General features: G+C 41.1%; 1 protein-coding gene across 5 annotated transcripts in view; it reads left to right on the plus strand.

The window, feature by feature from the left end:
- Positions 1-15,530, plus strand: part of GLI3 (GLI family zinc finger 3) — a 205,537-nt gene that overhangs the window by 157,036 nt on the left and 32,971 nt on the right. For 4 of the 5 annotated variants that reach the window (XM_057431423.1, XM_057431426.1, XM_057431427.1 and 1 more), the window contains 3 exons: positions 8,974-9,190; positions 10,627-10,743; positions 11,988-12,128. In XM_057431423.1, the coding sequence (XP_057287406.1) occupies positions 8,974-9,190; positions 10,627-10,743; positions 11,988-12,128 (475 nt within the window). The remainder of the gene's footprint in view (positions 1-8,973; positions 9,191-10,626; positions 10,744-11,987; positions 12,129-15,530) is intronic. The other variant, XM_057431424.1, reaches the window with a different exon arrangement.

Raw genomic sequence — 15,530 nt, forward strand, 5'->3', positions numbered from 1 at the left:
GTTTTCCATTCCATTTGTTTCAACCTGGTTTTGCCATAGCTTCACATTGATCAAATTTTCATTCCTCCATTGCATTCTACATTGAGACGAGGAAGTGCTGCTCGTGAGTTGGCTCAGCTCATTTAGAACATCTAACTTTTCCTGAAAACCAAGTGCTTAATTCTTACCTTCAGTTTCTGTTTTACCCTGTGAGTTTTAAGTTTGTGTATTTATGTAATTAAATCTGCATAAAAGGACACAACCAAATACTTAGTGAAATGAATCTTAAGAACATGTTTAGAGTAGAACACCATATATTCAGCAGTTCTGCAAAAGCTCCTCATGGTAGGATGTACAGGGTAAAAAGTGTGTTAGTTATGTGAGTATTACAGGTGTTTTGCTGATTTATTGTTACTTTTATTGGGATCTGCCTGAGGTTCAAAGCTGCATCTTTGAGTGAAAGCTTTTCTTGTTTTAAAAGGTCTCTAGTATGTAGTATGTTGTAAATGAAGGCTTAGTTGCAGTTCATACACAGACCAGGTATAAGCCCGATGAAACAGGTCCTATTATAACTAGACACATCATATATATGCAGCACAGGGATTTATTCTCAGTGGTCTTTTACTGTGTGTGGTTAATCTAAAGAAGGGAATATAATGCTCTATCACGCCATAATAGCTTCATTTTAACCCCTCTTTCAAGAAGCGTGAATGGCAGAGAAGTACTACAAAGTGAATAAAAATGAAATTCATCAGTATTACAGAAAGTTGCATCTAATTCAGGCTCTCTTGAAACTTAATTCTGCAGCTAGCCTCCTATGGAAGTCTCATATAGATTACAGGATGGTGACATTCATTGTTTTGGAGATCTGCATCTTGCATTAGAAAGTGGTGCATATTTTTCATCACAAATACACACAAATGGCAAGATTTCTGCCTTCAGAAAATGTATAATGTCAGCAGTCAAGCAACACAAAGAATACAGACTATGCTGGCACATGTTGCATGCACGTACACATGTACAGATATGCACATATACAAGTGTGATTATGTATGTATGCCTGTAAATGCATATGTTGCAGGTCTTGTAATTAAAAGTCAGTTTAAAGTAATTTGCTCCAGACTGGTTCTGTGTTATTTGAGGAGTTTAGAGTCATTGGGCACAGCACAGTGCAGATTCCAGGAAAGATCTGGAGCTGAGTGAACTGTGCTGGCATATAACACTTCATCACTTCATTTTCAGACCCTAAAAACAAGTATTAATTAGCACTTTACATGTAATTAATGATACGAGTTTTAGAAATGCGAAAATGCTTAGCCATGAGCTTCATTCAAGATGATGTTTGCCAGAAGCGTCATGAGCTTGCATGGAGGGAGCACAGATGAATTACGCAAGGTCCTGTTAATACAAAGCTCAGTTAGGATACTAAGGATTCCTGAACAGGAATATCCCAGTGAGAAGGACAAAGCTGTCAGTGCTGTCTGAGCGTATAAGGTTAATCAGCGTGGCTCTGTTGCTCTAAGTGAAGCTATTCCATTTTACTCCGGCATATGGCAATGTATTCATGAAGAAAAAATTCACCTAGTCTAGCAGATAAAACAGAATAGATAATATGGTAAGCTGAAGAGAAAGTACAGACCACAGGCTCTGTTAATTTTAAACCAGTAATAGAGAAGTCAAGAAGGAGGCAACGATGTATGTGAGTTAAATGCAGTTGTAAGATGATGACTATTATCTGATGAAAACTGGAAAACATAGTGCAATAGAGACTGTTCTTTATTAGGTGCAGGATACTAAGTCTTTTTACAAATGCAGTTAGATGACTTGTAAGTTAGTGACTCTGACTGAAATGTGCCAACATTGCAAATGCAGGGGGATATTTGTGAAACCTAGTCAGTTCTGAAAAATTATTTCAAAGGATTTTGAGGCTCATACCCGCCTTTATGATCATGCCACATGTCTGGTTTCACAGTCACGGTTGGATACTGTTTTCCCCTGTATGTAAGTGACGAGCTGTAGAAGCAGCTGAGGACTTCTCTACATTGTCTACTCAAAGCTCAGGGTTGTTGGTTGGAAAGTAGAGGGAAAAGAACAGGATTTAAAGCAAAACTCTTCTTTCATATTACTTAAACTTATTTGCTCCAAACAGAAGTGCATTTGTAATGTCTCACTTCCTGTAACGCCATTTGGTTTTCATTTTGCATCTGAAATACTTGAAGCAGGAAGAAATTCACAACTCTCTTCAGGGCTGCGAGGCTGCTGAGTGCATTGTCACTCCTGTGACCCAAGCAGTTTGTCAACAGTCACTCTTGCAGGTTGTTTCCATCAGAGGGTGAAGAAGATGACAGAGTTGGGAACTTCTTTTTATTCACTCCAGCTTGTTTACAAAGAACATGCACAAATTCCTGGTTCCACCAACTCAAACAACAGGAGACAGCTTTCTTACGTGGTGTTCCTGGCTGCTTCCTCTCTTGTAGGTCCTGTCCAAGGAGAGCTCATTGGTTTTCTCTCCTCCACGTCTCTCCTGGGGTCAGACTTAAGAGTTTCTCCTGGTGACTGTCCGCAGCTTTCCACATGGCTGCGTATTGCACATGTGCATAGTTCCATCAAAATACATACATAAACTTCTGTGTGTGGAGTCAGCTTACGTGGACCCCCTCAGTACCCATGGCTCAACTCCCAGCCACCTTTACATACACCCGGCATTTTGGACAGTGGCTCTTACATGTCACTTTATTTACCATGAGATGAATTAAGCTATTTCTTACATTGCTCCTTCTTTTATGATGAGCATCTGAGCATGTGAAAACCAGTGTTTGATCACTGTTAACATAATTATGACTTGTATTATGACTTCAGGTAAGGTTGCAGTGTCTGTAGGGCCCAGGTTTTAGGACAGCATTTAAGGACTTCCTGAAGTTAGTTCCTCTTCAGAAGTATTTAAGAGTTATTAGGGATGCTTTTCTGAAGAGTAGGTGGGTACATTTGTATAATGGGAAAGTCGTTTGCCCCTCAGCAGCATTCCTAAAGAATAAATAAGGACTTTGGAAATACAAGTCAAAATCTAAAGGTGAAATCCTGGCCTGCTGGAAGGGAAGGATAAAAACCCCATTGAATGCAGTGAGTCCAGGTATTCATCCAACATTTATTAGTGGGTTTCTGCACCCTGATTTCTCAGTTTTGTTTGCCCACAGGCTTCATGCAACTCTTAAGGGAGAGTAAGAAAAATGAAAGTAGTAATGTGTACCTACTTGAGCATGAGCTCAAGAAGCTGTGGTGTTATCTTAATACCTGAACATCAGCTTTATTGAACATGAAGCCAGTCTACCTACAAATCACCTCTCCCTTCATGAACTGGGGTCCTTTTTGGAGAGAACTGGATCTTTTGGTCTGCCTGGTGTCAGCTGCTGATGCCAAGAGCAAACGATGGAGGCTACAGGGTGATCTGTTTTTTCTCATGGAGTGAGCACTTGGGCTGTGAGTGCACCACCCAGACATCAAAGACCCTTCAGGCCAAAGGGTCCACCTGCACTATAGTGTAGATGGAGCCAGTGTGTCTTATAGTGAGACACGGTCCTGTACTGAAACCAGTCCTGTGTGTTTCATTTCAAGAAAGGTGTTAGCTGGGGAGACTACAACGAAGAGCAGGGAGAACAGTCAGAGGTCTGAAAAAGTATACTGATGCGTTAAAATAGTCTCGACCTATTTTGTCCAGATTAAAGGTGAGAAGACAGGACAGGAAGAGAGGGCATGGTGATGATATCGAATATGCAAAAGAGAAAAGAAAGGAAGCTACCGTGAAGGGGAAGGTGTGTGGAGAGTGCTGTGTAGAATATCAAAGTGCTTTTTTCAATGTGTTGTGTCAGCCTGTCTCCTCAGGCACACCTATGCAATGTATAGGAAAGAAGGAATTTTTCCTGACTTAAATTCACAGCTGGTTTGCTGTAAATTCCGCAGCTGTGACCAGAAACTGGATGACCTTGTTAGTAGGACAGCCACAAAGTAGCCACAAAGTTTGGTTTTGATTATAACGTCTGTTTTTCTTCTTCTTGAAGTCTGTTCCTTAAAATTTGATGTGCTCATGTAATTGCAATGTAGTTCACTGCCCTGCTTTACCTCCGGTGATGGGAGTTTGAGACTTCGCAGAGGAGGAGAAGGGAAAAAGAGAAGAGAGACAGACTGACAGACACAGAAGCCCACAGTATGGAAAAATAAATGATACCACTGATGGGCTTTTCTGTCAGTGTATATGAGTTATTGAATGCTTAAGCAGAAGTATTACATGCTTTTTCTAACCCTTATCCCCATAAAACTCAACAACTAAAAAGATAACCTGCATGTAGTTTATTAGTGGTCTTACATGCATTCATCTTTTTTTTCCTTTTCTACTTTGTCTTTAAAAAATGTCTCTAACAGAAATACGAATCAGATTACCTCCAGTGGTGTAGATTTTCATTTCTCAGTAGGTAGATGGAAGAAAAAGATTAATAATTCACTTACACTTCTGTGAGTCCAAGATTTTTTGGAAGCGACTTGTGTTTTGGGAAATGTGAACAGTTGGAGCAGGCATCTTATGTTCTGGCATGTGGATTGGAAGTCTTGAGCACCCCTCGTCCGAAATGCAGCCCCCTTAAGGTATCTTGAAAGAAACATGGTGCTAATTGAGACCTCTGAAACAACTCATGGCTTTTGAAAAACCCAGTGGTTGGTTTTGGTAGTTCTGGACTACAGATGATTACTTTCAGGTCTTGCTTACAGACTTTGGGCATGAATCGTAGAGTTCCTGAGTGACATCGATGCCATCCTGGTGCACATTTCTAAGCAGGCATGGCTGTATCAGTTGGGCAAGACCAGGCGATGCCACTGCCCACCCTTCCTGCTGAGGTTACCCAAAGAAGTGGTAAATGCTCCATCCCTGGCAATGTTCAAGGTCGAGTTAAACAGAATCTTAGGTGACATGATCTAGAGTGAGGCGTCCCTGCCCATGGCAGGGGGTTGGAACTTGGTGATCTTAAGGTCCTTTCCAACCCAAACCATTTTGTTGATTCTGTGGTGGCCTTCTGGATAGAAAGCAGTGTGAGCTTGGTGGGGCCATCAAGAGGGAGTATGGCTGCTGGTCAAGGGAGAAGAATCCCATGTGGTTTGAGGGGACACTATACTACAGAGACTCTTCACACATCCTGTATTCAGGAGTTACTTACTGAACAAAATGCATTAAAAACTTTGGGAAGGAGGGCAGGAATTGGGTCTCCCCTTCCCAACAGAGTGCACCATGCTAGCAATGTGGTGAGCTTTGATTTCTTTTTCTTCTTTTTGGCCCACAACATCAAGTTTATTGTCAAGCAGCCTGAATTATTTCTGAAAGGCAGAAGAGGACACCTTCTGTTCTTTTCAGATCCTTCTGATCTTTTCAGATCAGAAAAATTGTCCAGGTTGCCCTGTGACGGCATCTTGCGTGGGTTGAACCCAGCCAGGTCATTTTGCTTTATGAAGAGCTCTCCAGAAACAGTTGGAGAGAATTATTTGAAGGAAGCTATCAGCTATTTAAGAAGACACCCTAGTGGCTGAATCATTGTCACCGTTTCTGAGTACTCCCCATAGCTGTTCTGGCTATTCCTCTGATCCCTCACAATCTTCCTTTTCATTGCAGTTGGAGGTGATTGAAGTTTGGAGGTAGAGGGAACGAAGTGTAGGTTGCCAGGCTCCCTAGGAAAATCCAAGTACCTCGGACTCAACCTTTGCTGCTGAGCATGGGGCAGACAAAAGATTCTAAAGAAATATAGTTTCCTCCTTAGCACATCTGTCCAGCTGTGCCTTAAGGCATCTGCTGCTGGTGTCACTGTTTTCCAGTAAGATCCACTACTGAAGATGCCAGTCTCCTCTGCTATACCCTACAAGTTTGCGTTGCTTGCAGGGTGGACTGAATCTGGCAGTGCCTGGCTTAGCATCCTCCTTCTGAAGGCTCAGAATCGTGTTAAAGCAGATGTAGATAAGGACATAAATCTGTCCTTTTGATGGAAGATGCTTTTATTTATATAAAGAGGGGGATAGCAAGTATACTTAATGTTTATGGATATGCACTGTACTGGTGTAAGGCACATCACTGCAGGCCAGTGAAACTAGAATCTGTATTTGTTACATCAGAGCTGATTTTGTCCTTTAGTTAGGAAGGTATTTTGCCATTGAAGAGACATCATCACTTCTTGTGTTGCGGTAGAAAATTCAGAAGAGAGATTCTTGACCAGAAGTACCCTTTTGGCACCACAGTGCTTTCCCGTCTTTGGAGGGACTGGGTGGAGAATATTGCCGAACTCCAGTAAATGTAAGTGCACTGCATTAAGAGCAGGTTGTATATACACATCTGGGGGCTCCTGCAGTCTGTTCCCTGCTTGGGACCAAAGGGTCTTCTTCAGAATACAAGTTCTTGAGCATCCTTCAGCATCCAAACTCCACAGTTTCTAGTCAGTGGCATCGTAACAGCCTCCTGCTGAGATAAAAATACATGCAAATCACAACAGTTCCTTCGTGTCCCCCCTGAACTGTCTGGGAGGGATCTCCTGTGCTCTTGCTTTGGATAGGTTAAAGAATTAAATGTAGGTGCAGGTGCTCATGTAACTATAGTCACAGAGCAGTGATGGACAGGATCTGAGCCACGGTCTTAAGTCAGTCATGTCTTGTGACTGAATTTTGGTGTTTTACCATGTAGGATCTGAAGACTCTTACCAGACTTTTGAACCTGGACTTGCAAAGCTAGGTATTGTTGAACATGCTGAAACACCTAGAAAGGAAAAAAAAAGTCAACCTGTATTTGCAAGGGTGCTGTGTGCTTGGAAGACCCAATGAAATCTTATTTCTAGCTTTATCATTATTTTATGACTAAACTGATTCAGCTCAAAGGGTGAAGATGTCCTAGGCATTAACCACTCACAGAGAAATAAAATGCTTCATCCAAATTATTTCCATGTTGTGGATTTGATAGCATCTTCAGGATGGTGCCGTCTAGTGTTTGAAGTGTACGTGATGAACTCACAGCGTATATATAGAAGCAAAAAATGTGGGGGTATGGTAAGGAGGCAGTTTCATCCTCATGTATGACATTGTAATTGTATGTTTTTTAATGAACAGACCACAGTAGTTACACTTAGTAATGTTTGTTCACTAAAAAGGAAAAGGGGTGTTAAATCATTATGTTCTGTGATGAATGGCTTGTACACTGAAGAATAAATTGAACAAACTGGCACAGAGCTCAGTGAACATGAAATCGGCTATTAGAAGAAAGCTTGTGAACAAATTCTGGGCCTGATATGCATCTTTTGATTAATGTCCTATTAATCATCCATAGTGGCTACCTTAGCTAAGTCGTGCTGTAATCATTCATGGTTGCTTACAGGAACACTACCAAACACTATAGAGCTGCAATAACTGAATATTATTACTGATTTCTCCCTAACTCTTGCTGTGAACAATTACTGTTTTCACTACGTTTCTGCCTCCCTTTATTAAAAAGAATACAATGCAAAATGAAAAGAGAGTTCCTCAAAGACCAGTAAAATTCTCCCAGGGTATTCTTAATGATATTCTGTCCTAAATGGGCAAACTATTGTCATGCAGAGTTCTCACCAGGAATAATAGTAATGTAATCACATTGAAGCTGTCTCCTTATGGATTGTAGTCAAACAGACAAAAATGTATAGTCATATTAATGAACACAGAATTCCTGTAGAATTACTACTTTAAATGGTTGAAATTATTTTAGCTCTTTTTATCACAGTATTTTCAGTTAATGCACTTAACGGCAACAGCAATTAAGGCTTCAGACTGTAAATTTGGATTAAATCCACACTTTTGACATCAGAAGGAGCCTTGATTATGAAAAGGTATAATGCTCGCACCCCTTTCTCTTAAGACTTAATGTTTTAAATCCGTATGGCTCTTTTCAGCTGTGTTTGGTTGATTTTTTTTTTAAGAAAAAAAATAATGAATACACTTTTTCTTCTTTTTTTTTCCTTTTATGACTGTAAGTTATTGGCAAATGTTTACAGTAGAACCTCATATTCTTGTGTGTGAAGATGTAGTTCCACGCCATTTATTTCACAAGTGTGACACAAAGAATCTCTGGCAATACCCACAGAATAGGTCCTTAGATGGCAGTGTAATTTCTTCCAAAGTCACTGTAGTCTGGGAAATACGATGAAGTAATGAAGTGATGACAGGTATTAACATGCATAATGGGCTTTAATAGACATTTAATGTTGTTTAACTGGAAGAAGGAGAAGTGCTTTCCCATTGGAATATTTCTACATTGAAACTCATTGATCACCAATTTCAGAGGGGAAAGGTTAATCCATCAGTTTCTGTAACCAAACAGCACTGATGGAAATTCTTTAGGTGACATTCTGGATGAACTGAGCTTTCCATCTTTGCAAACAAATGAGTGATATGACAAGCATGGTGTTCAGAACACATTTAACCAATTGATTTTCTCTCCTCTTGTAATAAGATCTAGAGACATATGAAAGAGCGTAGCATGAGCCAAGATTAAAGGAACTGCTTCCTACAGGCGAACATAGGGGAACTGCTTTATCAATAAAAGTACTATAAAGCATGTAGGCGCCCATTCTTTTTCTTTATATGAAGTTTGTTATTGCAATAAATAGCTGTTATTGAACTGCTTGCCTTTTATTTCAGTTTTTCTGAATTTTATTTCAGTTGGCTTTCTGTGGTTTCCTGGTAAATGTTAGGAAAAGATGTTATGTTTTGTTATGATAGCATTTTTGCCCTCACTAGTAAATCCAGGCCAACTCTGGATTTAAACCCAGGATTTATCATCTTTCGGGGCACAAAGAAGGGTATGAGGTGGGAGGAAAGGAGGAATGTGACTTCATTTAATGTAAATATGTCCAATGTATTTGAAAGGTTTAATCTATATGGTTCTATACTGTTATAACCCTCATCTTTTTCCTCCATCTTCCTTTTTTTTTCTCCCAAATTCAGCCCTGCTTTGAGTTTCACATACCCTCCTACACCGGTATCCCTCCAGCAAATGCATCAGCAAATTATAAGTCGTCAGCAAACCCTAGGTTCAGCCTTTGGACACAGCCCTCCACTCATCCATCCTGCTCCAACCTTTCCTACCCAGAGACCTATCCCCGGCATCCCCAGTGTCCTGAACCCTGTCCAGGTCAGCTCTGGACCTTCTGAGTCCACACAGGTGAGAGACAACAAAAGAAACCTTTGCACCCCATTAATTTAAAAATGAAGTAAATGAAATAAATGGCATTGCCTCCATGGCAATTAATCACCACTGTCACTGAGACCCTTTGATAAGAGTTTTCTTACAGCTGTCCCTTAATTATAAATCACAGAAGTGTATGCATGGTTCCTGATTGGTAGCATGGTTCTTGGTCCTCATAAATATTGCAGTGTGATGCAGCAGCTTCTCATTCCAAAACTGTCTCCTATGGCTCTTAGACAGGAACTTAATAAAGGTGGGGAGTAAGAAAAAGGGGAAAACCATATCAGAACACTAACATTTTAAAGATCAGCAGCTTCACCTCCAAATCAGTTTGACACAGGGTTGTATTCTGCCCTCCTGACACACATGTGAGTAACTTAGAGTAACTCGGGTCTGTGGGCAATAGAGGAACTCAAAGATAGTGCAGAAGTTTTAAAGCTTTTTGTCTGATTTATGCAAAATTGGACTTAATGACTTTGATTTAGTAATTTCAATAAACCAAGATGTATTCTCAAAAGCTGGGGATGTGAAGCAGTGCATCGGGCCCCTGATGTGGAGTTTATCACGGTTCGTGGCTTGCCTGTTATTAACCAGTGCTGTTTGTTTCCAGATGACTTGGGATAGGTTATTTATCAGTCTTTGAGCTGTTTATCTCCTGGCTAGCTTTTACAAATGTAGAAGCAGAACATGCTGCTGTAGGAAGCGTATTGATTTTTTTGTGGGGTCCATGCAAGTTCAGATATCTCTAAAAGATCTCTGGATTCCTACAAGATCCATTTACAGGTGTAGATAATGGTGTTCAGTCTAGCACAGCAAGAGAAAAACAAGATTCTGGCCTGTTTCTGTCAGCAGTAGTTTTGCTGTTGACTGGGGAGAGTCCAGGACTTCATCTGGGATTTTTTGGCTGAGTCTCACAGTATTCAGTTTTGTTTCCTATCCCACCATTATAATGGGAAACACAGTGAAAGAGCTGAGTTCTTGTGTGCAGATGTTAAGTGCAAAACCTTTCCTCCAAGTGTGAAAAAATAAATTGTGTTCATTTGAATTGAGCACACAGTGATTTCACTCTTCTGAACTACTTTTCTTAAGTCGTCATCACGTAGAAAATCAAGTTCTTCCTACCCCTCTCTGGCCTGACAAAACCAGCATTGGTTTGGAGCAAGGAATTACCGCTTTCTGTTCCCTCCCTGCTCCATTACAAGGTTGAGTGATGCAGCTCTTCCACAAGTTAATGCTATGTAATTGAAGCACAATGTAATTGCATATCCAGTATAATTAACAGTGTAGCTTCTCCAAATAAAGTTGCTGAGCAGATGCTGCATATCTTTTGTTTGGAGCTACATATTTATCACAGTCTAATTTTGTCTTTTGGGGGAAAAAAAAAACCAAAACAACCAAACAACTGCCTGCAGCAGAATAAACCCACAAGTGAATCTGCAGTGAGCAGCACTGGAGATCCCATGCACAACAAGCGCTCCAAGATAAAGCCCGACGAGGACCTCCCCAGCCCAGGAGCAGGAAGTGTGCAGGTATGGCCATCACGTTACAGTCATAAGCCTTTCATTTCACTGTCAGAGGGAAAATGCACCTTGCTTGTGGCACATGTTCCTGCACTAGTATGGCCCTTCATACGGACACAGACACCGCAGCTTAGGGTAGTAAGGGTTAAATGTGAGCAGTGAAAGGCTGCTGGGGTGCAAAGTCTGTTGCAGAATAAGGGCAGAGAGGAAAGAGGCTGATGGAGAAGTGCCTCTGATCAGTCTCAACCCTCTTCCGGGGAAAAGAGACATTCAGGTCTTTATTGAGGATATTTTCTGTTCAGCAAAAATACCTATTCTGCCTTGACTTTTACCAGGTTTTAACACTGTGCTGCGCTGAAGCCTCAGTGTCAGGCTCCAGTCTCATTTGCTATACTTTCTATACCGGTTAATGCCACTGGTTTTAGTAGAGTGCCTTCTGATTTACAGTGGACTCGGGGGAGATGAGAATCAGAGCCTCAGTCCTGTGAGTGAATAAATGAAAACAAAGCAGAGATCTGCCTAAATCCTTCAGCAGGCTTGAAATGGAAAAATAGTATGAGTGCATAATCTGAACCAAATGCTGATGCTAACATCTGACTCTTGCCCTCAGCAAGTAACAAGCTGGGGAGAATGAGGCACCTTGAGGAACTAAAGGTGGAAAGTCAAAGCCAAATTCAATGCTTGCTTTCCCCACTCACCCCTTTCATGTACACATTATGGGCAAGAACAGACTAACAAGTAGCCTGAAAGTTACTGGTCTGCTCTTGGAAAGGTTTTAGTGTGCAAAACTGTCACTGTGGATTAGCTGTGAATTACTGGTGGTCTAGTTTGTGCCCAACCCTAGTACTAAAGTCAAATTCCAATTAATTCAGCTATAATGAATAGTGCCTTTTTCATCAGTGGCACCACTGAATAGTAACGGACAAGTGTACAGCAACAAGCTGCTTAAGTATAGGGAGGGGGAAGCTAAGCCTTTATGATTTAAATTAATTGAAATGTAAAGGAATTATTTCTTTTAGAAATTCTCTGTAGTGAGTACTTCAGGGGAGCAAAAATTGATTTTACACGTGTAGTCTGCAAATGGCTACTGCCTTACCAGGCCTGTTTTGGGCTTAGAATGGACTGTGAACCAGAGTAAAATAATCCCCCTGTCTCCCATCATCTTTCTTCTAATGCTGAAGTAATTCACTTTTCTTCCTTTTCAGTTTCAGAATATCCTCTTTCCTCACCCCTGTTTTTTTAACTCTCTCCAGGAACAGCCAGAAGGAATGACCCTGGTAAAAGAGGAAGGGGACAAAGATGAAAGCAAACAGGAGCCTGAAGTGGTCTACGAGACAAACTGCCACTGGGAAGGCTGTTCCCGGGAGTTTGACACGCAGGAACAGCTAGTGCATGTAAGTTAATGGTATTCAGGAACTGGGTTTTAAAACTACGTGACCTTTTTCATGAGGGTCGGGTTCTCTGACCCTGTGCTGAGTCAAGTTTCTTAGCTAACAGTGCTGCAAACTGGAGAGGGGTTTATGAGTTTCTGGGAATAAAGAAAACTCAGAGCCACAGTGCTTGACCTGTGCAGTCAGCTAAAGCTTAGTGTAAAATTCAATAAAGTCTTCAACAGAGATTGTAATGGCTCTGATCCTGTAAGCCAGCAAACGCTATTTTGAGTTAGAGACTTTGATAGTTATTGAGTAATAGTAAGCTGGACATGAATGATTATTAACCTTTAGCCAAGTTTGATTTTTTTCTTCCCTCCTCAAAGGGAATGTAACAGTAGAAATGGGTGAGGGGAATTCTTCCCCTTCCCTAAGGGAAGAGTTTGGTATCAATTTACTGTTGTGTGTAAACCAAAAGGGATTATTTGGCTAAATACATGGAGACTGAGTTATTTCAGTCTTTTTAGCAACAGCAAACTCTATGGTCTTTTTTACGCTAAACCAAATTATTAGTTGTATCTGCCTTTTTATTCCTTTCTGCGCCCTCTCTTAAATTATTTTTACTGACTTGTAGTGTTGTAAGCTAGAAAAGGAGCAATCAAAAGCTAGACCTGGCAGGTACGGTCCCCTCCACATTTCCAACCTCCTTAGCTACCTCTTTTAATTACTGGTATCATAGAATATATCAAATACTCTGAAAAAAAAAAGGAATTACTAGCACAGATTAGAGAGGAGCATCTTCAGCAAATATCAGTGCGTCAGAATTGTATGTATTGTAGAAAACTGTTCAGTAATTTCCTGAGATCATGCAAAACATATTGCAAAATGTGGCTGGTGCTGCTGAAATAGATTGTTGAAAAATGTGCCTTTCCACACAAAATAAATTAACACACACACACACACACACACACACACACCCCATATATTTCCAAACCCCATGAAAAGTGGCAAACTGATGCTGCAAAGCTGACTTTAGTAAAGCAATGCCAGCTTTCGCTTGCTGGAATGGGAGAGCCGCTTGGTATTGCAGTTATTCATCCAGATGTGGTTTTAGTTCCTTGTTATTATTAGGTAATAGTAGTAACAGTAACAACAATAATAATAATAAATGAAAGACTATAAAAAAAGTAATGGCACAAATGTGGCATTTTAAAAGAATCCTTTGCACATATTTTGCGCAAATAATTCCCTAACATTTTAATAGGTGAATATGAAGTGAGGAGAGACTCTTTCGGTATCACAACAGCTTTTTGGGAAAAAAATGCAGTAAGAATGGCTGCTGCAAAGGCTTGAACACATAAGATCAAGTGTTTGCCCTGCTATTGATTCCATGCGAACAGACCAACTGACATCATCTGGGACTCTGCACAGGCACAGTCTTGGTATCTGCTAATAGTTGTAGGACTGAAGCTTTATGGTGCCTGGCAAACCTTTCTCAATGTTCAGAAATGATCTGTGATGGTGATAAATAATTCACACCAAAATATATGAAATAAAAGAGAAATCCAGAATAATGGTGTTCTTGGTAATGAAAAAAAAGGAAGAGGATTTTGTGATGTTTCACATTAAAAATATGATTGAATTCCACTGTGCTTGTTAGCTAATAGCTAGTGTTTTGTAGCTTAAAGTGACTTAAATTGACAGTGTGATAGTTTGGTTGGTTTTAGGGGGTTTTAAATGCGTTTGTTGCTTCTGGTGTGATTTTATAGCAAATCTGACTATTATAAGGGTCAGCAGCAAGACTCCTGAAAAAAAAGTCTATTTCTTATATTTCTGAAGAACGGCAACATCTGAAATGGGTTTCTCGAGACATAAAAAAAAGGGATATAAAAAACATTTCTGTGATCCAAGGAGCTCTTTTTGGCAGGGCTCAGGGTTCAGATACGTTATGATGGCATTTAAGATTACAAGGTGCAAGTTCTGACTCGATACCCTGAAGACAATGAATTCATCATTGCAACCATCACATTCAAGTAGCACAAATCACTCTGTAAGAGCCAGTGTGACTCGGTGATGGGGCTGTGGTCTGTGATTTCTTTTGCTGTTCCGACAGAGCCCTGCTGTGGGGACTTGAGCAAGTTATTTCTGTCCAGAATTGCAAAGGGCTTTAGACATCGAACTCTGTTTGAGAGTCTGGCCCTTCACGCCAGTCTGTCTCTCCCACATTTTGTCTGCCCTTGATTGCCACAGCCCTCTGATGTACACCTGCAGCAAGTAGGGAAAAGAAGCCCAGATCTTGGTAGGGCTTCACAGGAGGGCATTCTGGGCTTGCTTAGGTGTGACTCCAGCAGAAAGCAGTCATTCCCTAGGTAGCAGTTTGGTATTTGAAAATCTCCCCACTGATGTGGCTTGTGTATGCCTCCTACCCAAATACAGGTGGGTAAATCTGAGTAGACGCAAATGCTGTAACTGTGCTTACCTCAGTGTCTTTGTACTGGGTGGGTTCCTGACTTGCTGTGTACATACGTGCATCTGCACTAGGCACAGAGTGTGTGCCTCAGTGGCATGAGTACGTCCTTTACTCAGTAATAGTTACACTGTAGTAGCAGCTGGAAGCCTTGCCAAGCCCAAAGCCCCATGGTGCTAGGTGCTGCTCGTATCAGGACAGAAAAAGCCCTGCTATTGGCATGAGGTCTTCACCCTGCAGCTTCAGAGCCATGTACATCAGGCTGTTCAAGGCTGTCTGGAGGCACTTGAGCTTAGTTGTGTACAGGTAGGATGCTATTAACCTTCAAGCCTTGCAGTGGAGCTCTGCCATATTTCCTGTCCTGGCTATGCACACTGCTGCTCAGGTGATTCCCAACCTGCAACCATGCTCAGCAGAGCCTCAGTTGCTGCAGCCAGGCTTGAACGGGCTTTTGAGGTAAGATGCTGGATTGCTGTCTGGGATATCAAAAGTAAAGATAACTGTCCAGTTCTGTTAATTCTGCCATGGTGTAGTTATCATCAAGGCAAGGGCAACTGCATAGATAAAGGCGATAAAGGCAGTAAAGGTTTAAATTGCCCTAGCAAGACAGATCCAGATAACATCTGCCTACTTTCCTGTTTTCTCTGTCACTCAGAAAGGATGGTCAGCATGAGCAGAGAGCTACAGTCACATGCTCAGAAGTTGGGTAGGTGTTACAGCACGACACGTGATACTACATCATATTGTATACACATCCCTGCTTGCCCATGCTGTGGGCAGTAAAGTGAGCTGTACAGTGAAAGTAAGAGTTAGGGGCTATGTAGACCATCCCAATGTATTGCAAGAAACTCCTTCCCTGTAACCCACTTAATTGATGTGGTGTGTAGCATATGCTCTGTAGAAGGGAAAATATTTGAGTTGGAAGTATTTGGAGTATGCTTGCGCCTGTACAACTCTCT

Source organism: Pezoporus wallicus, unplaced genomic scaffold (genome assembly GCF_028554395.1).
Source record: "Pezoporus wallicus isolate ANWC-B61680 ecotype Strahan unplaced genomic scaffold, APGP_CSIRO_Pwel_v1 scaffold_11491, whole genome shotgun sequence".
Taxonomy (NCBI): Eukaryota; Metazoa; Chordata; class Aves; order Psittaciformes; family Psittacidae; genus Pezoporus; species Pezoporus wallicus.